Genomic DNA, 23465 nt, shown 5'->3' with positions numbered 1-23465 from the left:
TACTTTAACTCCCAAAGAAAACAGATGGTCTCGTTGCAGCACATGCTCGGCCAACTGGAAAAAGGGTATTTCTTTTTTTTTTAACTTTGTTTATTATTGATGGTCTGAGCAGATAGAACATGACGTAAAAGGGGATTTCTTGACGTTGCTGGACCTAGAGGATGCTTATTTGCAGAGCCCCATGCACAAGAAACATCAGAAATTGATACTCTTAGTGGTACAGGGCCAGCACTACCAGTTCAAGGCCCTACCATTCGGCTTGAAGGCAGCCCCAAGATTTTTCACAAAGTGCCTGACACCAGTGGTGGCCCATCTACATCTACAGGGAATGCATGTATACCATACCTGGACAACTGGCTGATAAGTGCCTGCATGCTGGAGCTGGTCGAACCCGACCGTCCGACTATAGATGGATCTGGGATTCTACGTTGCTTAACGCCATCGCAGAACACACTGTTACTCTGCACCAGACAAGTGTCTTGCCTGGCATCGCCCTCGGAGAGGCTAGCAGCCATTCAAGAAAAGGTGCAACGACCGTCGTTGAAGACGGTCACGGTGCAGTGGTGCTCTCCTAGGAGGCTCAGGACTTGTGGCACTGGGCTGTCGGACAGGGGATGTTCCCCGTCCCTCTTCATCTGGCGGGAGTCAAGAATACCATTGCATACTCTCTCAGCGGGGAACTGCCCTCCTGCCACGAGTGGGAGCTTCGTCAGGATCAGCTGGGACCGCCTGTTCATCGAATGGGGCAAACCCCAGATCGATATGTTTGCGATGGCAGCGAACGACAAATGCCAGAGGTTTGCCAGCAGCTTCCACCAGCCAAGGAGCTTGGGGGATGCATTCTCCTTCCCATGGGAAGGACTGTTACCGTACGCCCCCCCCCCTCCCTAAAACCCTGGTTCCCTCTCCTGCTAAGAGTCATCAACACACTGTGTCAATGCAAGAAAATATTCATCACCCCGGCGTGGCCAAGGCACAGTTGGTATCTGGCCCTTCTAAGCTGATCAGCAGTGCCTCCAGTCAAGTTGCTGGTGGTGGGTCTGGATCTTCTCATTCGAGAGGGAGGCACAATTCTTAATCACGACCCAGGATCGCTGAACCTGAAGGCTTGGCTCCTGCAGCCCTAGAGTTTGGATCAGACCCCATTCGAGTTTCTCTTGAAGACGGCTTTCCTTGTGGCCATCTCCTCTGCCAGACATGTAGGTGAGATCCAGGTCCTATCCTGTAAGCAACCGTATCTGACTTTCCACAAACTAAGGGTGGTACTGCATATGCACCCCTCTTTCATGCTGACGGTTCTGTCCGAATTCCACCTCAACAAGCCTTTGGTGCTACCCGTTTTCTTCCCGAAACCTGTCTTGCCAGCGGAGAGGGCCTTGTACTCTCTGGAAATTGCTAGTGCCTTGAAGTTTTACGTGACACGCAAGAAGAATTGTTGGTAGACTGCACAATTGTTTGTGAACTTTGATTCTGTGAACCATGGGAAGGCCTTGTCCAAGGCTGCCATTTCAAGATGGCTCTCTGGTTGCGTCATGCACTGCCATTGGTTGGTGAACCGACCACTGCTGGGCTGTCCGAGAGCCCACTCCACCAGAGCGATCACTGACAACAGCGTTCCTGTCTGGTGTATCCACTGCTGGATATCTGCAGGGGTGCTACGTGGCGGTCCACCCTCACCTTCACGAAGTTCTACTGCGTCGACAGGGATTCCAGGGAGGAGAAAAGAGTTGGCCAAGCAGTGATAGACAATCTGTTGGCTTGAGGTCTCTTCCAGAGGTAATGTTTATGGCTTCTGTGGAGCCTTGCCACCTCCTGTGGTTGTGTAATAGGTTACTGCTGTGTATTTGTTAATCATTAGCATGTGAATCCATGCCAGACCCCTTGTTTGAGAAGGTTTAAATTACTTGCCTACCTGTAACTATTCTCTAGCATGGATGCAAACCTTCCCTCCGACCCCTCTGAGGCTCTTTTTGGTCATTCTGCCACTTTACGTGCTTACCAAATCTGAAGATGGCTGCCAGAGGCAGGGCTTGGGGAGGGAACTGTCATTGGATGGGGGCAGTCTGACCCAGAGGACACTGATTGGTTTAGAGGAGAAATGCAGTTTTAAGGTGAACGTTTTTTCTTTTACCGCGGATTCCCAGCCCGACGACAGTGAATATTCAGGAGCATGTGAATCCATGCCAGACCCCTGCTGGAGAACAATAGTTACAGGTAAGTAATTTAAACCATATTTGTAGTTTCATAGAAAAATCTAGCACTTTATTGTAAATTAAAGAAGCTAATCTGCACCCTCATCAGCTGCCAGGAACATCTCTGAACTTATTTGAGCTTTGGAGAAAATGGCAGGTGTGGCCTGAGGCAATGAGTATGTTTCATGCCCCCCTGTCTTTCTACTCCACAGTGGTTCTTAAGTCTCCTCATGCAGAAGTCTTGTCTTTTAAAAACAAATTACCTTTGTTTTTGTTGTTTCTCCAGGTGGAATTTAGTGAGGATCAGATCTAAACTTGGCTTACCATTGTCGAGTTCAGACATGTCTGATCAAATGCTTGGTAGCTACTTGTTGGGTAAGATTTTCATAAAAATTGTAAATCTTCCTTACCTGGGTCAACCCCAGAACTTTTTGCTTTATTGGTGGGTTATTTTTCCTGAACACCTTTCTCTGGGTGGGAACCATTTTCCACACTCACAGAATGTGTTACTCTTTTTATGGGTGTCATTTTCTAGACTCTCCATAGTGTCTTTTTAAAGTTCTCCTCTTTAACAACTTTGTGGCAATAAGTGGCTGTTGCTGGCTTACCCTTGGCACTACCCTTTTATCTTTCTCTGGCTAACCTTGAGTGAACTACAGTTCCCAAGGGTAGAAAGGATCTTTGGATCTCTTTTACATTTTATTTTGTGAAACCAGCACCCCCGCCTTATAGGGAGTGCTGGGGAGATGCATGTATCCCCTTTCACACTAAAACTAACAATTCTGTTACAGGGGCAACTTGCCTTCAGTGACTGGTGGCAGTGATACCTTGTATTAATTTGGTGCACCTTTTGTTCACAGAAGCATTAAATGCACCTAAGCGTGCTCATTTTACCAAAATGGAACCGGTCTTCTTTTTTCACCATTTTAGTGTTTCTTTTCTTGTTCCTTTCCCTGACATCCAGGGCGTGAAATTCCTTTGATTTTTAATCTTTGGCAGGAGGCCCTTGGACTCTCTGTGAAGGCAGGAAGCGAGGGAGGAGTCAAACTCTGCAGTCCTTTGTCTTCCTCCTTACCTGAATGGGGACAAATCCCAGTGTTGTAATGCTACAGCATCCTCCTGCCAGGAGCTGTGGCTTGAGCAGAATGCAGGCATCCTTATGGCATGAACGCTCACAACTAAGGAACAAATTAAATATTCCTCTTGATAACTCTTGAAATTGGTTGGGACCAAGTTGTTCGCTGGATGGTATGTTTTCATTGTCTTCCAGAGGGCATCTGTTTTTAGTCTCTTACTCCCCAAATGACTTTCCCCCCCTTTAGTTAGTTGTTGAGGTTGTGAAGGATCCTATGTTAATTTTATGGGTTTCATAATACATGTTGGTCGTATTCTGTAAACTGTGGCTTGATGTTGGGAACATTCTTGTTTTATGTCTGTATCTGTATATTCTTGTTTCCCAGCATGTAGTTTACTCTAACCTATTGTTAATGCTATAAACCCTTAAAGCTCACAATGTTTTTATTGTTTTGGATCTCACGTAGGCTCTTTTTTTTACTTTTTAAAAAGGTATCATATGGAATGCCTTAATCCTCCTCTGAATGCTGTCCCAGTAGATGAGTGGTTCTGTCCTGAATGCGCAATTACAAATGCACCTGCTCATGGTAAGTCTTATTTTTCTCAGTTGAAATCTATGCCTTGTAGTACACATTTATAAATGTATTTTGGTGTGATATGATTTGTAATTTATTATGAGTAGATCTGTCCCCCTTTTTCCTTTTCTTGTATAGTATATTTACTGTCTACATAAGCAATGCACTTAGGTCTGATTGGGTTTTAAATATGATGGTGGAAATGTATGTGAAGCCTTTTTTGTTCATCAGGTGATAAAAAAATTCATGAAGTCTGCTTTTGGGCGGAATGCCTAATGATTGTAACTGTTTCCCAGCAGTCCGTTGGAAGGCTTCCCTGGCTACCTTTTTAAACAAACATTTATTTTTAACTGTTTTCAGTTTAATTAAGCCAATTCTGGTAAACATGAGTGCCCACGCTTTTCGAATATTTAATATCCAGCTTCAGCTGTTAAGGAAAACATTTTCGGCAGAGGGTGCTCTGTCTCTGTCGATTCAATGTCCCTCGAGGGCCTCTGTCTTGAGGATGTCATCCAAGGCATAAATAGCACGCACAGTACCTGTTTGCTTCAGTTCCGTTTTTTTCAAAGTTAGCTTACACTTCGAGAACGTATTTCCTTGCGTAATATATGAAAATGTTAGTCTTAGACACCGACTAACTCTAAGACCAGGTTTAAAAAATGTCAAGACTGCGATGCCAAGATGTCACTGACAGATCCGCATAGCGTATGCTTGTGGTGTCTTGGTGTGGAGCCCAAGACCTCGGCCTGGTCAATCGATGACCAAGAAAGCTCTAAAGGACTCTCCTCGAAGAAAGAAGGCAAAAAGGTCCATGTCAAGGAGTGGCTTGTCGAAGTCTGAGAAGAGGCACCATAAGTCGCCCACTTAGTCCTCATCCGACTCCACTCCTGAGAGCTATATCCTGTCCCTCAAATGCCTCTGCTCCTGCTGAGTGAGAAGCGTTCAGGCAAGAAATGCTTAAAATATTAGAGAGCCAAAAACCCTCGACGGGCCATGCTTCTACCGCGCCTTCCAAAGCTGGTAAGGAAAGTGCCTGAGCAAAATCCTGCACACCCTCGTGCCCGGGACAAAGGCCAGTTCCACATTGAGAGCTGTTGAGGCCTCGACAAGATGAGAAATTGAGGGGTCCTTCAAGTCGTAAGTCGAAAGACAAGTTGAGGTTGTAGACGCCAACTGCGCCATCGACGTCAGCAACGCTATGGAATTCGAAAAATGTCTTCCTGGCAGACGGACTCCTCGGGCTCAATGTTCAAAGTCTTTGATGCCTTTACTTGAAAAAACCTTCACTCCGGATTCTAAGATGGTGGCCAGATAGGTTGGACGTGCTGATACATGCTCCGCCCCCCCTCCGAAGCATTTATCTGAAGCGGGCACGGTAAAGGCATAAAAACAGAGCCACCATATTCTCCCGGGCAGTAACACGGACTACGGCACTCCATCTCGCGCATCAACACCGCTGCACTTGCACTGTGGTGACCTGGAGGAGGGAGGCCAACACTCACAACAAGGGCGGCTCAGCTGGGCTGCAGACTGATGCAGCGAAAGAGGGATGCATTCCAACCACTTCAGAGAGGCCAGCTGGAGGCACTCTGCGCCCTAAAGGACTAAAGAGGCCACCACAGGGTCGTAGCAGATCCGCAGGCTATGAGGAACCCAGGGGGAGATGAGCGCACGGATCGCAACTCCTGCACTCCATCAGGCAGACCCAGCACAGCTCCTCAGCTTCAACTGGAAGGACGGCTATCAGCACGCGGCCGGACAGGGACACAGACTCATCCACGGATCCAGGTGGTAAATCAAGATAATTGCTTCCCCTTCCCCCGGGCTTGCAGCGCTCTATCGGACCCTGGGCACTGTGAGGACAAAAGCAGACTATTACTTTTGCACAGATCCTAAGCGAGGCCCTCCCATGCCCAGGAGTTTAAAGTACCAGGCCGGACAGAAGGCCCCTTACCCCTGAAACAGAGAAATCGGCATGTAAAGGTACATAAAGGGTACACACAGGACCTTAGAGGAGGGTCCCGAGCCTAAGGTGACAAAGGCAGCAAACACCTCTTAAGCCTGTTTCTGCGGTGGCATACTCCAGGCATTAAACTCTGAGGCCAGGGGAGGAGAGGGGAGTCCAGCTGACGCTATGTCCCCGGCTTAGACGCCTTATCCGGCACACAGATTCTAAGCACGCACCAGATATGGAAAACCATAAGCTAAGAAAGTAAAGTTCGGCACAGAATAGGGGGACATTCCAAGCTGAAACCCGAGACCTCAACCTAATGTCGGGAAGTAAAGATAAAGCAGCGGCAACGAGGAAACAGCCCCAAATTCTCATCCGACACAGCACCATCCAACGCTGCTGGTCCAGAGACTCAGAAGTTGGGGATCCATCAAATAAAACTTTAGAACCGTTGCCACTCAGGAAGAGGACCTCAACAACATGACCCCCAAAAGGGAGGCCTGCTTCCTAGACTTCCAAAGCAAGATGACGCTGACCTCCCAAATGCAATTTGAGACATTCATGGTGGAAATGAAACCATCCATAGCGGATATGTGGAAGGATATTACGGACCTTTGGAGAACGGACAGACCCAACCGGAAGGGTCCTTCAGGAGGTGCTGGAGGACACGCGCTCAATCGACATTGCACTCGAGGATCTGGATAGGACAGCACACATCGCGCTTCAATGAGAGGACCTGGAGAACAAGTCCCACAGAACAAATATCCGCAACCTTCCTGAGACAGTGGCGGACTCCGACTTGAGAAGTACAGTGACCCGAATCTTCGAAGGTTTACTGGACAAGGAAAATGTCGGCGATATCCCGATAGATGGGCTCCACAGAATAGGCTTGAAAAGCCTGGAGCCAGGCTCCAGAGCAAGGGAATTGCTTGCTGCACTGTCGAGATATCCGCAGGCGGAGGCGATCCTCTGCGCAGCCCGCCCGTTGGAACCCATACTCTATACAGGTGGATTTCCACCCCGTTATAAAGACCTGGCTCAATCTACATGCCTCAAAAGAAAGGAATTGGGGCCAGTTCTGGAATGCGGCTAAACAGATCAAATATAAATGGACCTTTCACTTTTGGCTGCTGTTTCAATGGGAAGACAGCATAGGATCACCACACAACAGGAGGGACTACAGATTCTCCATCTTGAGGAGGACACCACAGAGACTAGGAGATCACTGTGACCATCCCAAAGCCCTGGTGATGGTCACAAGTGAACTCAGGCCGCAGGTGATTTCTCCCCCCCCCCCCCCACGGGTTCCACACCCTATGGTGCACCTGAAGAACCACCAGGGGACTAAAGAAAAGTTATAGTAATAGAGCATGGCCCCAATCTCCTAGACCTCCTTTTAGCCCACTAAAAATCTAGCTCAGCACCTCGGGGGACGCAATGTGTGATGGAGCGCATACTTGGAATCTCAATGGATGCTTTAGTATGCCCCACAGGTTGGCCCTGGGAAATAAAGTGGGTCCATCCCCTGTATGTATTGCGTGGGAGACACATGGGCAAAGTGACCCGCATCGGGGCGCAAGGAGGGAGGAAGACACAGAGGGAAAGGGACAGTTGGGGGAAGTTGGAGAGGGGGGGTGGCAGGGGATGGGCTCAAGTTGGGGAAGGGCTGTCGAGATAAACCGGTCCAGGGGCAACTATCAATGCATAGACAGACTAGCCCTCCCATATGCTTAAGTTACTCTCTGAACATAAGGGGGCTGATTACCCCAGTGAAGCAGAAAAAGTTGGAAAGGCTCTTGGCGCACCACATTCCAGATATTATAGCCCTACTGGAAACCCACATCAAAAAACAGATTCTCACTGCCTAAAACTGAGATGATTTCAGCAAGTCTTGCAGGCTAACGCCAAGGGCAAAGTGGGGTGGAGGGGGGCAGGGAGGGTACTGATCGCAGTTAAAAGCACGTTTTATGCTCCCAACACAGTTTAAGCTGGATTCCTGAGAGGGGTGCTCTCAACTAGATGGGTTTGCCCACGGGAGACCATACTGATGGGGGGGGGGGGGGAATTTCAACCTAGCATGGGACCCCAATAGGGACAGAAGCTCTAATGCACAACACCCACCGTGCAATGGAAGATGTAATACCTGGCGCTGCGATGTCTCCGTTACAAGAAAGAGAACGGATCACGGGTACACATTTTATTCCCACGTACATCACACATTTTCCTGCATAGACTATATCTGGGCCTCACCCAGGTTTTTGGGCAGAATACAACACATAGACACTCTGCCAATAACCCTCTTGGACCATTCCACATTGGCATTGACTATTAACCTGCAGCGGAGGGGTCTCTGGAGCTGGGCCTATCCTAAAGAAGCATTAACTGACACTACACTACGGGGGGAGGTGGAATCCAAAATCAGAGAATATTTTGAACTTAATCGTTGGGTTGGAACATCTTAACCAATGGTATGGGACGCCTTTAAAGCTACCCTCGGGGGAGAGCTGATGGCACTCCGGGCACAGTTGGCGAAAGCAACAATGGGCCTTGGAAACCCAATTAGAAAACGACCTCCAGGATGTCATGCATAGAATGAAGCACAATACCTCTAGGAAGCTTTGGAAAGAGCAGCAGCATAGCACAAGGCAATTGAATCTCCTCCAAATGAAAAGGGCAGAATGGGGCATATTAGGGCTTAAACAAAGGTATTGCATACATGCCAACAAAGCAGACAAATTATTGGCAAGATAACTCAAGCAGAAGACTGCAGCCCAAAAGATCAAAGGGATCACTACCCAGTAGGGGGGGCGTGGCTCACTCTACCCCCGATATTGTGGCACAGTGCATTACCTTCTCCACAGAATTATATAGATCCGACAACCCAGAACGACTACCTCCAGACACTTTCCCTCCCAAAGATTTCCCAAACGGACTGCGTAGCACTAGACGCAGATATTACTCTGGAGGTAATCATCGAGGCAATAAAGTGCCTACCCATGAACAAAGCCCCGGGCCTAGACGGATATACAGAAGGGTTCTATACTATAAAGCATATCGGCACATCCTGGCCCCCAGACTGACGTCCCTCTTCAACTCGTTCACACAAGCGAGATGCATCACCCACTCAATATACTGGGCCAAAATACTCCTCTTCCAAGGGAGAGCCTTTTGTGCCGAAATGGGCACTCTAATAGGCTACGGGCAAAGATTACTGGGTAGGCAGCTTTACTTGTGGTCGTGCAAAAATGAAAGGCCAATGACCCCAGGCCACACCCCACCACCCACGCTCCCCCACCACTCCCCCCAGTAGAACAGGACTGGCTGACCAAGGTATAGCAATTCATTGCGATGGAATGGATGGCATATTCTCTACAGGGTATCCACTGAGACAGAGGTGGTGCTGCACTTCTTACATAGAGATTACAAAGAAGGCTATTGCCCACATAAATTCTGCATTCTGGAAATAGGGTAAAGACTAATGGTCAAGAGGCGCATGGATTGGTATGGGGAGAGGGGGTTCTGTGGGATAACTTTACTTTGTGCTTTTGATTTCTGTTCAATTATTAAGAAAACCAAATGAACTTTTTTGTTTTTATAAAACTTCACTCCTTTACCAAGAAAGGATTTGTTTAAATCTGACCTCTATTTATGAGGACAATGAGCTATGTGATAATGATGCACCCTTTGGTTTGCAGTATGGCACACCAAATGTCCCAGGTAGCTTAATTTCAGAGGAGTCCGGACTGAAAGATCGATTTGAAAATTTGCAGACGGCCAGTGGAGTGGACATGTCACCGGAAGTATAATTTGGAAAGCCTGAGTCAGATGAACATGCAGATGCCTCTTACAGGCAGTTGATGTTAGGCAAGAATTGACGTAGTAACCATGTGGGAGACTACACAACCCTTGTCCTCTTTGTATTAGGTAACCCACCTTTTAGTATAGGCCTGTACTGCACAAGTGGGTAGTGTGACTGAGCAGCCAGGCTCATCCCAAGAGGGGTAAATGTGAGCAGTAGAGCTGTAGCAATGAAATCCACAAATGCAAGTAGCCAAGTAACACTTATTCTGAAGGTTTTTGTTATAAATCATTATTTAAGTAGTTTTTAAATAAGCATTCTTTAAAAAGAGCAATATATGTAACCATCAAATATACTTTAAAATACTTTTCCAGAATCAACACAAAGCTAGTAGATACTCTTTAGAGATGCTTCTTACACTTCCTAAACCCTGAGGTGACTTCACTAAGACATTAATGGCATTTGTATATCACTAGTACACTTGGTAGATTCTGAGGTTTGTAGAACAAGGTTAAGGGAAAGAAAAAAGGTGAAACATATTCTCAGAGCATGTGAGCACTTTAAATCTTCCAATGAAGTTGAGATAAAAACCTTTCCCAGCAGTAAGTTTAAAAATAATCAGAGGGGACAGTAAGTATCAAAGTCAAATGGACTAGAGTCTGCAGGGAGCAAGGACAGCCAAAGTCAATTGGAGCACAGTCTGTGGAGCTGAGGCAATTCTTAGCAAAGTCTTGCACAAAGTTTGAGGAAAAATCACTGCAGGGTCACAAGCTGTACTTGTGAAGGGTAGAGCTGAAATCAACTCTAGCAAAGTAGCTACTGCAAGTCTCAACTGAGAAGAGCAAAGCTAAAGACACTGAGGTAATTACCCCAAGTCAGAACAGTAAATTAGGTTAGAAGTGGTCCAGCTGACTTCTGCTTGCAGTGATGCAGATCCTGGGTTCCTGAGCCTCAGTAGTGAGGACAAGAGGGAGGATGTCTGGAGGACTCCTGCACAGCAATTCGGAGGTTGGCGGCAGGTACGGGCTCTTTTCAGATCAGCAGCACTGGTTTCATCGCTCGATAAACTGCACCACTGTGGATCTTGGATACCGGTTGGGCTTCCTTCACTCCTGGAGTCCAAGCTCTGGTTGTCCTGCTTATGGAGGGTCCTGGGGAGACTCCTGGAGCTTCTGGCCGGATACCAGACGTTGCACTAGACTACAAATTTCTTGACCCCTGGCACTTGGTTCCTGCAGCAGCAAAGTACAGCCAGTCGGGAAGATGGTCCACTGGAGTTCGTCTCGGGTTTAGTTGGTCCCACTCACCAAAGGGAAGACGTCGTCCCTTCGGGAGCTTCTCTTGTCAGTCAGAAAAAGGAGTTTGAACACAGCAGAGCAGCAGGGCTTCAGCAGGCAATTCAAAGGTCCAGTAAGGATGCAGCAAGCTTTGTTCACTGTTTCTTTATCTGGTTGTTCTTCCCAGTGATTGACTGTCTTCAGTCCCAAAACCCTCGCCTTTTAAAGCAGGTTTCTCCCATTTAAGCACAGCCTAGCTGTCACTCAAACAGCAGGGTGGCTGTCCTGGAAGGACCGCCAGCCAATAGGGACTGAGTGCATTCAGGCATTCCTAAAGACAAAGGACTGTGGAGGTTCTGGAACCTCCCTCACTTCCTGTCTTTGCTGACACTGGAGCCAGAGGCGGGTTTCAGTACTGAAGCCTGCCAAAGGCAAAATGAACAAAGGGCTCAAACCTGGCTTGTCGGGCATATTAAAACCCAAGAAAGACCTCACAACTGGAAAATGGCGAAAAAAGACGGGTGCCATTTTGACAAAATGGTCACCCATGGGTGCTATCCTGCAACTTACTGCAACTGATGATTCAGCCTGCGGTAGAAAAGCACAATGATGGGGAAAATAAAACCACTGCCACCAGCTGTTTAAAGTAGTGAGGGTAACATAAAAAATCATGAGTAGGTAGGAAAAGGATGTTACATGAGTAGGTAGGAAAAGGGGCTACTAAGTAACCCTCCTAGCATGCCACATAAGATGGTGTGTGCTGGACCTACAAAGAGAAAAGGTAAGTGATGTCAATTTCACTTTACTGTTCTTGGGAACAGTAGTACACACAAGAAAAGTTATTTAAACCCGCAGAGAAATCTAAACGAGATCTTTGTAACACTACACTGAAGGTGCTGTCACCATACAAAAAGTAGATGCCTACGGAGTTTTTCAGACTCCAAAAACAAAGGAAACACATAATCCAGATCAGGTCAAAACACGCCTGAGAAAAAGGTCCCACTCACTCCAGGGTTAAAATTTAAAAGTCCTAAAGTCTAGCAAAAGAGCTGGTGGTCTAGAAGGTTGAAGGGAATTCACACAGAAATGAGAATTCTCCCTAACCGTTGATGACCACGGTAGTGGATTACCTGTGATGGAGCAGACTTGCCCTCCCTTTCAAACAGGATGACCTTACAGATATCCTTGATAAAGGTCCTCAAAAGATCCCATTTTACCTTTCCACATTGCTCTTCAGAAGAGAGTAAGTGCAAATTGGGAATCACCAGAGTCAAGTCTGGCAGTAAATAGTAACTTGACAAGAAAATAACACCCAAGTAGCAACACCAGCTACTTATCGAAGCACTCTACCCCAGAAGGTCTGGTGGTGCAGGCGGCAACCGCTACCTCAAAACAGGCAGCCTATCCAACCATCCCCCTAGATGGTGAGGGGTAGATGCCTTGTCCAGAAAGGTGTTTTTTGCTGGGAGCATGGCTCTTAAATCAGCCAAGTCCTCATGTGCCTTGGCAAAGTTTTCATACACGATCTGGGACTGCATTTCTATGGCGGCTGAAAATATTCCCGAAGGGGAGGAAAGGGACTGTTTCTTAGCCATTGTTAAGGATGGCAAGGAAGCCATGTGCGAGTCACTAGAACCGCATCAGCGGAGCCATGGCGTAAAGTACTGTACGTCACCTTCTTGGCAGTAAGGCTGATGAAAGTCTTGAGAAGCTGCAGACTCAAAGGAGGCAGCCAAAAATCTTTGGGGCGCCGCTATTGGGCAGCCTAAACCTTTTCACCCCCGTGAACTGTCTTGGAGGGGTAGATGCCTTTGCTACTACTAATTTGGAAAAGCGAGAGGAATGGCTAGTGAAAGAGGCCAAAGAAGATTCCCTTGTGGTGGACGAGAGGGAGGTGCAAAGCCTGCTCAAGCAGGTGCATCTTTACCAACCGCCACTACTTCAGCTGCCTCAAAACCTCTGAGGTCTCGAGTCCCGACACCCCAGTGGGGAGGCAGACTGTCTCAGCATCTGAAAGAATGGTGACATTACTTTGGATGCTTGTGTATTAGAAAAAAATAAACCAAGGTTACTACTTCCCCTTTATCCAAGAAGGAGGGAAGACTGAGACCCGTCTTGGACTTGAGATACTTCTATTTTGCCAGATCCTCAGGCCATCCAACTCCAGGATAGGATGGTGTCATTGGACCTTCAGGATGCTTTATTTTAATGTGCCAATCCATCTCAAGCACAAAGTACCTGAGGTTCGCCGTTGACGGTTCTCATTATCAGTTTCAAGTTCTGCCATTTGGGCGGGCCCGAGGGTTTGCACCAAACTGATGGCAGTGGTGGCAGCGAGTCTCCGGAGAGTGTGATTCACATCTACCCCTACCTGGACGATTGGCTGATCAATGCGCATTCTTCTGAACAATTGCTGCATCATCTCAGCATCCCCTGCCACACTCTTCAGATTGGGCTTCTCTCTCAATTACAAGAAGTCCCTTATAATGATATTCCCAAAAGCTCCAGTTCATCAGGGTGTACTGGATACATCCTTGGGAAGGAGCTTGCCACCCGAGGTGAGGGCTCAAGACATTCTGCAGATGGTCTTCAAGTTTGAGTGCCCAGCGTCTCCCAGCCTTTGACTTTTTGAGGTTGCGCGGCCTTGTGACGTCCTGCATTTTTCTGGTGCCAGTGGCTCGCCTGAGAATTTGATCCTTTCAATGGGCTCTCGGACACAATGGTCTCAGTTCCCGGGCAACATGTCAGACCTACTTCATGTTCCAAGCAGGGTTACACAGGATCTTCTGTGGTGGGCCTGTGAGGACGTTATTCTGAATGGAGAACCTTTTTGGCAACCATGGCTGGAGATGACAGTAGTGACTGCCTCAATCACGGGTGTGGAATACATGCCAGCGATCTGACAATCAGCAGCTGTTTGGCTCCATCGCAGTCCAAACTACACATCAGTCTTTTGGAGAGGAGGGCAGTCGGGCTTGTGCTGAAGACCTTTTTGCCTTCTGTACGGGGAAAGAATGTCCTGATAATGATGGACAACACAGTGGCCATGTACTACCTCAACAAAAGTGGTGGTGTAGTTTCACTACCACTGTGCAGAGAGGCAGTGCAGCTCTGGTACTGGGCAATTCAAGAACACATCTTCCTGTTGGCAGCTCACTTAGCTGGGGAGGAAAACGCTGCAAACACTCTGAGCCGGTAGAGTGCAGTATCCCACCAGTGGGAACTAGCTCAGAAAATCCTTCGAGGGGAACTCCTCGTGAATCTGTTTGCGACCAGTGTCAACCGGATATTGAACTTTACTGCTCCTGGGAATTGCCCCCAAGAGGAGCTCTAGGGGCTGCATTCGTAGTGGACTGGGAGTTCCACTCCTGTATGCATTTTATCCAGTCCCCCATCATTCCTCACGTGATCAGGAGGTTGAGAAAGTTTGGTAAACAGATGATCCTAATTGCCCCGGATTGGGCCAGGAGGACGTGGTACCCAGACCATCTGGACATGTCCATCTGCCCTCTAATGCGTCTTCCACAAAGAGAGGATCTTCTCTCGGAAGAGGAAGGTCAGGCTCTCCAGCCAGAGGTCTAGGCACTCGGCCTTCACGCATGGTTTCGGAGAGGCTGAGATATACAAATTGGGACCTCCCGGTCGATGTAATGGATATTTTGCTTTCAGCCAGAAGGCCAGCAACAAAGTCCCTGTACCGGTGTCATTTGAATAAGCTCAGTAACTGGTGCAAGCATAAGAATGTGGCTCCATTCCTATGTGGCACACCTATGGTGCTCTCTCTCCTATTACATTTAGCCAATCTAGGACTTAAGATTGGTACAATAAAAGGATACCTAGCAGCGCTTTCTATTTTTAAGCGCTCCTCTGAAGCAGTATCTTCTTTCAAGATCCAATTGATTGTACAATTTTTGAAGGGTCTCACTGATGTGGACCCATACCATGTCCCTGTTTGGGATCTAAATTTAGTACTAAAATTCCTTACATGCATTCCTTTCGAGCCTTTACATTCTTGTCCTCTAAGGCTTCTCGCATTGAAAACAGTCATACTAGTGGCTATTACATCAGCCCGCAGGGAGAGTGAATTACAGGCTCTTGTAAGCCTCACACCATTTTCCATAAAGATAAAGTAATACTCCAGCCTCAAGCCCCAGCACTAATAACCAACTAGCGACAGCCATCCATACGAGAATCAAGAAAAACATCAAAGTGGAAAAACTCATCCCCCTTATTCTCCCGACTTTGAACCAATTCCCAGCTACCACCAATCCTCACCAACTCGTAGAAGGTTACAACAAAATAATGCATTCAGCCTTAGGCTCTATTGCACCTCTAAAACTGAGAAAATGCAAACCGAAAAAGCATTTGAACACCTGGTTCTCCACCCACTTAAAAGCTCTGATTAGAGAAACAGAAAAAGGAACAAGCCTGGAGACAATCGCCCACAGACGATAACAAGCAGATCCTCAATAAAATAGCCTCCACATACAAAAAAGAAATCATAATCGCTAAACAAGAATCGTATAACCAGAGAATTTCACAAGCCAAAGCCAGTACTAAAGAACTGTTTACCATTGTCAAAGAGCTGGAAACGCCTGTCCTAGCCCCATTCACTTGTGTGAAAGACAAACAATGGTGCACTAGTGTCCAAAATGCCCTTTCCAACAAAGTCGCAGGCCTACAAATCAAAATTAACAATAAGAAAGATTCTCAAACTCTACCAACTCCAACACTCCCCCACCCCCCAGAACCCTATACCCAACCCTCCCACCCACTTCAGCTTTTCCAAAGTCTCCACGTTGGAAGTGGGAAAACGTCATCCTCGGTCTCAAACCGTCAAATTGCCACGGTAACCCTTGCCCTTCACAAATCATTAAGGATGCAGCAAGAGACCTCTCACCATTAATTACCAAACTCATTAACGCTTCCTTCTCTTCAGGCATCATCCCCAGCAATCTCAGAGTCTTGGGTTCTCCCTCTACTCAAAAGAAAACCCTCCCTAGACCCCTCTATACCCACGAACTACAGACCCGTCACCACCGTCCCCTTCCTTCTCAAAATATTAGATAAAACAGGCTAACTACAAATACAAAAATACCTCGAACTAAACCATCTTCTTGGAATCAGGCTTCAGACTCCAACAAGGGACAGACTGCTGTCATTGATCGTAAGGCTCAAATCGACACCCTGAGCGATAATCAGAAAACTGCTTTATTCCTTCTGTTAGACCTTTCCGCAGTATTTGATTTAGTATATCATAAAATCCCATACAACCACCTGTACTCGGCAGCCCACTTCTCTAAAGAAGCCATCAGCTGGATTGAGTCGTTCCTGAGTAAAAGATCAATGCGTGTCTTCTCCACTTCAGCATCCGCTGACCCCATCACTTGCGGGTTCCCTCAGGGATCATGCATCTCTCCCACACTGTACAACGTGTTCACGAAGCCCCTGTTTGATCTTTACGGTCTGGGTATCACCTACACTAATTACGCTGATGATACCCAGAACCTCATCCCATTGACGGGAGATTACAACAAGGATTTGGACTTGGTGAACAGGGTGTACCTAATCATCCAGGTATGGATGGCCTCCCACTGTCTATGCCTGAATGATGACCAGAAAGAACTCATCCTTGGATCCACCCCAAACCATCCTTGGATCCACCCCAAACCTAAACAAACTGGATCACAACTACACCAGCTTCATCATAGATTGCAACTCTAAGGTAGCCATGGAAGTGAAAACCCTAGGAATCTACCTAGACTCCTCCCTTTCCTTCCACAAACAGGTTAGCTCCATGGCCTCCTCCACAGCCTATACACGTAAGCTAATAAGAGCAGCCACACCTTTCCTATCCACCCAGAGTTGCGTTACCCTAGCCAGAGCCCTTGTACTATCAAAACTGGACTATTGTAACACCCGTTACGTAGGAGCTAATAAATAAGTTACTAAAATCCAGACTCTGCAAAACAATGCTCTCAGAGCAGCCCTTAGCATCCCCAAGAGAGAACACATATTCAACGTCAGGAGAGCACATAACTGGCTCTCTACCACTGACAAAATCCTGCTCAAAGAAGCCTCCTTAACACACAAACGCCTCAACAATGCAACCACCCGCTATCAAGCCGACAGAATAAAAAGATACACCCCTAACAGGCCCACCAGAACTTCCAATGCAAATCTGCTCACAGTTCCCAGGTTCAAACATTCCAAAACGGGCGGTAACAGCTTCCAGGTGAAAGCAGCCCAACACTGGAATTCCCTGCCACCCTCTTTAAGGATACCTCAAACCTACCCCTACTTTAGACGCAACTACATTCAGTGGATAAAGAACTACCGATAACGTACCTTGCCTTTGTAAAATTATGTAAATTATGTATACTTGTAAACTGTTTACCACTGCATCTATCGCAACTGTTTTAACCTATGTACATTCTGCAAATTACTGTACAGCACTGTAACCAAGCTGAGAATAACCTTGCTGTTCCTGCGCCTTTATACCCTCGGGTCTGGTGCGTAATATAAATGAATAAACATAAATATGAACTCCAAGTCAAACCTTAATTCCTACCCAAGGTAGTCTGACTTTCATTCGTCTAAGAAAAATCACATTGCTATCTTACTATCCTCCCCCTCATGCAGGTAAGGAGGAAGAAAGGCTTCACAGGCTGGACCCAAAAAACCTCTCAGCTTTTTATATTTCTAGACTTGCAAAGTTCTGACAGTGACCTACTTTTGATTGGATATACCGGCCACAAATTCACAAATTGGGCCTGGCATTAACACAACAGACTTTATCCATATGGATAATTATGGCAATTGGAGAATGTTACAAACTGGTGGGTAAAGAACCTCCAGATGGGTTACGAGCTCACTCCACTAGGGGCTTGGCAACTTCAACAGCTCTTCAAAGGGGTGTCCCGATGCAAGATATATGTGCAGCGGCCACCCGGTCGTCTATGCATACATCTGTGAAAAATGATTGTTTAGATTCAACATCGTCCCACGTAGGCCTTTTTACGAAGGCCGTTCTTCATACGGTCCGTGATTAGGGTTCATTGGTACTCCCTCCTCCAAAATGTTCACTGCTTTGGGAGTCTATCAAAGATGAGGAATACGTGGGAGGGCACAATCCATTCGAAGAAGGGGTTTCTTACCAACTGGTAACATTCTTTCGATTTGATGTTCCTCCCACATATTCCTCACCGATCCTCCCAGCCTACCCCGCCGTACAATTTACTGGAATTACACTGTTCTTTGAGAGCTTGCACTCTAAGGGTACGCTTGGTCAACTCCTCAGTTGAGGGTATTGAAAAAACAGAACTGAAGCAAACGGGCGCGTCTCGAGCCATTTATACTATGGACTACTACACTCTATGCAGCCCTCGAGGGACATCAACGCTACGACATCCAGCACAGCCCCCTCTGGTGTGGAATTCTTTTTTCAGTAGGTGCAAAGCTGATGATACGAATATCAAAGATGAGGAATACGTGGGAGGAACATGCAATCGAAAGAACGTTACCAGTTGGTAATTAACTTGTTCTTCTCACGCACCCCTGATGGGGCCACCAATATCGAAACCCAATATTCTACCTCTATGCAATGTTGCCTTTCTTCTCATAAAAGGAGTTCTCAAACCAATTCTCAACTTTGTTCTACCTAGGTCATCTTTCCTCTCAATGGAGTTCACTTATCAAAACTCTAACAATATTACACTGTGCAGTCTTCCCACCGACAGAGGAGATCCCTTGCAAGCCTCTTTATGAACCGATATCCACGAAAGCTTGCACGTTATCTTTTAATACACTAGCACACTCGTGTGCTCTAGGACCTCCCCTGAATCTCCATGATTTAGGGTGTCTCCTCTCAACTGCCTGCACCACCTGGGTAACGGTCAGCCCACGGCATCGGGCAGACCCTCTGGAAACTCAGGGTCTGCAAAACGTATTTTAGTGCACTCGATCTGGTCTCTGCAGGTTGGTGCCATGCCCCCAGGTTGTGCGGCAGGGAGCTCCCAGCCTTGCTCGGGAACTGGCGCTCTCGCTGGGGCCTCCAAATGTAAACGTGCGGCCCCCAAGTAATCCACCGAAAAATCCAAAAGTAGTTGAGTGTACCGGCAGCAAGAAAGACACTTTTTATTAAAAGCTGAGAAAGAAGTCTCGGTGAAACCAAACCAAAAAACCATTTCTCAAATTGCAACTTCCGGGCTACATCTTTTAAAGCAGAACTAATAATTTCTTCAATTGCAACAATACGTACACTTCTAACACGTTGATTGGCTGCTTGTCATTGATCCCTTGAAGAACCCTATATGTTAAATGATGTAATTGGAGGTTTCACTGGTCCCACCCCTAAAAGATGCCACCTCTGACGACATACTCTGATGGGCATCACAAAACCAGACACATTGATTGGCTGGCATCCTTCATATCACCAGGTGATAAAATGCTCAATGCCAATTGTACCACTATGTTGGAGACCGCATAGTAATAGAATCTCACTGAAACAGACCAATGGCATTCTGCGTGGAAATAGGCCAGGGCAAAACTAGGTTTCAGCACACCATCCGTTTCTCCTTATTGAATCCCCTTGTACCTGCTCGCTCTGTATCTCTCGTGTTACTACAAGTGGCCTACTTCGGGGCCCAACCTTCTTATCTTCTCACAATGAGCACCTGCATAAAAAACATGTGTTCGGCCCCGGTGCTAGAAATTAATTTCTTCTATTAGTTCTGTCACACACTTTGATTCCCCATTCTGGTGGAAGCTGTTGATGCAGGTTCCCACTTTGCCCATGGGCATATAATTTGCTTTCTAAGGATTAGGTTGCCATAGAGAAACCCCAAGGAAGAAAGGATATCTTGGAAAAGCTTGGGAAGTCACAACATAGATGAGCCAGCCACGGAAGACTTATCGGGAGGAGAGTTTGGCAGTGCAGTTGCAGGATTGGAGGCACCAAAGGACCTTGTCTCTTCCCAGATGAAAGAGATGGGACAATGGTGCTTAACTGAAGTCCTGGGATGAAGTTACTGGTCGATTTGGCAAGGAGTCAGTTCTGGCAGCAAATGTTTACGTACCTCTGTCTGGTGATGCAGGCGCATTTGTGATCTTCAGGGAGACTAGGCCTTGAATCTGGAGCTGTGATCCAGTTGTCCCCACAGGTTCAGGGGAAAGGTGTCTGCTGATAACTTTTTCTGGTTGTCTGGACAGAGAGAGCTTCTGCGTTTGTACCAGCAGCCTCTGAAGAATCAGAGCTTAGGTCCTTCCTGAAGCCGCAGGCTTTCCACAAATGTAGGTACTTGGTTTGTGAACTAGACCAGATGATTGGATAAGGCTTCTGCCTTTTTATTTTACCAACGGCAGGAGGTGAGGGAGCACAGCACCAAAAATCATTCACACAGAGGGGTGCTCAGCTAATGGCAGACAATCTCTCCAAGCACACCCATGCATTTTGGAAGGGTTTTTCACACACGGGTATTAATCCACACAATTTCAGACCGGAATCTGCAAATACTAGTCACAACTGGTTTCTGGCTATCTGCAAAACTCAGTCCTGGAAAACACCCATCCAGTGCCCCAAGTTGGACACTTCCACAAGGTTTAAGCCTTGTTGGGTGAAAACTAAGGTCAAAAACCAGCACAAAGAGGCAAGGTACCTCCAAGTTGGGCAGGGAAACGAACACATGACTGTATTACTGGTATATTGATTAAAGGAGCTGCCTGTCGAAGTGTATTTGTGTGCACAACCTGGGGATGTTGCAAATCGTCCAGTGTTCTGCTCCCCACCCTTTCTTCTTGTGTATCAATAAGTCTTTAGTTCTCGGTCATGGAATCTGTTATTTTTCATACTTTAGATCCCCTTGTCTCCCGAAATCTAGATGTTGGACACTCTTGCCCCATTTAAGAGCAAGGACTCCATTCATAACCAAACAACCTAGTCTTTTACGAATGCCAGCTCCTTGGTCTTTTACCGGTAGGGCTATTCCTTTATCACAAAGGAGTCTTATCGCGAAGGAGTAGTACACATTCTCGCACTCAACTAAACTGTAAACCACCTGGCCTCCCACAGGAAGCAGACCTTTTCAGTTGGAAGAATCCATATCGCATGGAGGATCCAAAGGTAGAAGCTACCTAAAGAACCCTGTTAGGATGCCCTTGCCAAATTCAATGTTTGTATGTTCAAGGTGGTGGATACTTAATCTTAATGTCTACAAACCAATGACATTTGTTTCCTTTAAGAAATACTGCGGGACCTAAAACGGGCTGTTTGAACCTATAACTTATCTCGGAAATTGTATTGGCTTTATTGTAGCCTTCTTGCCCTTCCCTGCCTTTGTGGCTTAATAATGAAATAGTAGAAATCACCAGGTAATTCTTCTGTATTTTAAGGGCAAATCCAACTCTGTGGGCGTGACGACTAGCGTTGATGGCACTGGTGATAACTGCAACAATGTAGATGATGGCATTGAAAAGATGAGAGGCCCCTTTTGCTGCAACTCTTTTTGGCAGACTGAAGGATAAAGATTTTGGTAAAGGCGGGTTTCCATGGTTCTGTGTGACAGATGGATTGGTGAAATTCTTGAATTAAAAGTCTAATGGAAATGATAGATTTGCTATTTTTTACAGAGAGCAAGAAAGAGCAGCTTAATGGTTTTAAAATAAGTTGCCACCTTTTTGTTTGTTCAAACTGATTACTTAAACCCCTTTTAAACCTACTTGTCTCTTCCCTTTTCTGTAGGGTTTTATTGTATCACTAAAAGTAGAACTCCAGTACTGTGTAGCCTGACCACCTCATTTTGAATCCTTTGCCCCATAATCGTGCAATCGATAGTCCCTAAGCTCTACTCCTGGAGGCCATCTTCAGATTCCAACTGCTCATACTGAAGATATTCCTTGAGTAATAACGTTTACTAGTTCTGTCTATTATTGCTATTGGTTTTGAGTTTTTAATTTTGGACTGCAGTAAGTGCTCTTAGTGTTTTTGAAGTTGCAGTCCATTCAGGCTACCCAAGTGACTGGGTTCAATTTTGCCATGGTCCTAGACTCCTGTCCCTTTGTGCTGCATTGTGGACCTATTTTCTGTCATCCTCTGGATTCTACCAAATTGACAAGCCCAAATGATTGCTCAGAAAATGCAGTAGAGCCTTCTTTTCAGTATCTGATGCTTTCTTAAGTGCCGTTTCCTGAAGAAAAGGGCTTGAAGAAAGTGCCAGGTTCAGATAATTCTAACTTTGGGCATAGAATGGCGTAATGCTCCAACCTTACCCAGGCTTATCTGCAATTGACTGGGATATGATGCTCAACAGTGCCACCGCTGGATCCCATCACTTCAGTCTGTGGGCATCAAGAAAACCCTGCACACATTCTTGTCTACAGTGTAGAAGTGTCAGTTTTCTGTTAAACAGTCTATGGCTGCTTAGTCTACCCAGGGCAATTTGCACACTGTCGATGTCTAGGTTAGAGGGAAACTTGCGCATTGAAGGCTGTCAATAAGGAAACAGCTATACATCGAGAACCATCAGTCTCTTTGCAGATCCTAACCATTAATCCTTTATGATCAGATGGCTTCTCGATTCCAAGATAATCTAACTGGATCGTACAGAGCAGTTGCTATGAGACTTTCATAAGAGGGGCAAGACTGCATAGTTTAAGTCCGTGGTTATTATCCTCATCCAAAGAGCACACATGGACCATGGCAAAACGTGTCAAAAGACCTATAAAAGAAACTCGCATTACCAAGGTTCATGAGCAAAATCACTTAAGGGCCCTTGCACAAGTCCTGTTTTTAAGCAAAACTGCTGAAACCATAGGCCCACTTGTCTCCGCTATCAGATACTGAAATTTTGCAATAGAGCTAGACTGAGATTCTACAGCAGGGATCCTTGGCAGAATGAAAAGTCCAAGTCGGTTAGGCTCTTATGTGGAGGTGGTTTGTGTTAGGCAAGATTGTATGTAGTAACCCTGTAGGAGACTACACCAGCCTTGTCCTCTTGGCAATAGGAAACCCAACCGTTGGTGTAGGTTTGTACTACACAAGTTGGTAGTGACTGAACAGCCAGACTCCCCTTGAGGGGTCAATGTGAGCTGTAGAGGTGTAACGTAGAGATTCACAGTGGCAGGTATTCAAATAACACTTATACTCCAGGTTTCTTATTAAAATAATTGATTTAAGCCAGTTTTAAAATAAGCCTTCTTTAGAAAGGGAAATATGCAACAATAAAATATACTTCAAAAATACACTCCTTCAGTTTCAATTAAGTAGATACCCTTTTGGGATCTCACACACTTCCTACACCCGGAGGTGACTTCAATTGCTAGGACACTGTGGACATTGATATATCACTTCACACTAAAATGCAGTACTGGAGTTATGGGAAGGAAACAATGGTTAACAGGTTTCTCGAACAGGTAAGCACTTTAGAATCCCCCAATGAAATATAGGTTAACCCTTTCCCAGCTATACAAGTAACTTATGTATGACTTTTTGGTGGAGCAGATAAACACCAAGTCAGAGGGTAAGAACAGTCTGCAGTCAGCTAGGACTGCTAATGTCAATTGAGCATAGTCTAGTGGAGCTGAGGCACTTCTTGAAGATAG

General features: G+C 46.3%; 1 protein-coding gene across 4 annotated transcripts in view; it reads left to right on the top strand.

The window, feature by feature from the left end:
- The window catches only part of PHRF1 (PHD and ring finger domains 1), a 1334933-nt gene that overhangs the window by 461880 nt on the left and 849588 nt on the right, over positions 1–23465 (top strand). For all 4 annotated transcript variants that reach the window (XM_069624056.1, XM_069624055.1, XM_069624053.1 and 1 more), the window contains exon 7: positions 3759–3853. In XM_069624056.1, coding sequence (XP_069480157.1) covers positions 3759–3853 — 95 coding nt within the window. The remainder of the gene's footprint in view (positions 1–3758; positions 3854–23465) is intronic.

Source organism: Ambystoma mexicanum, chromosome 11, assembly GCF_040938575.1.
Source record: "Ambystoma mexicanum isolate Mex_15411 chromosome 11, UKY_AmexF1_1, whole genome shotgun sequence".
Lineage (NCBI taxonomy): Eukaryota > Metazoa > Chordata > Amphibia > Caudata > Ambystomatidae > Ambystoma > Ambystoma mexicanum.
The sequence above is the reverse complement of the archived record's forward strand: the minus strand, read 5'-3'. Positions and strand labels throughout refer to the sequence as shown.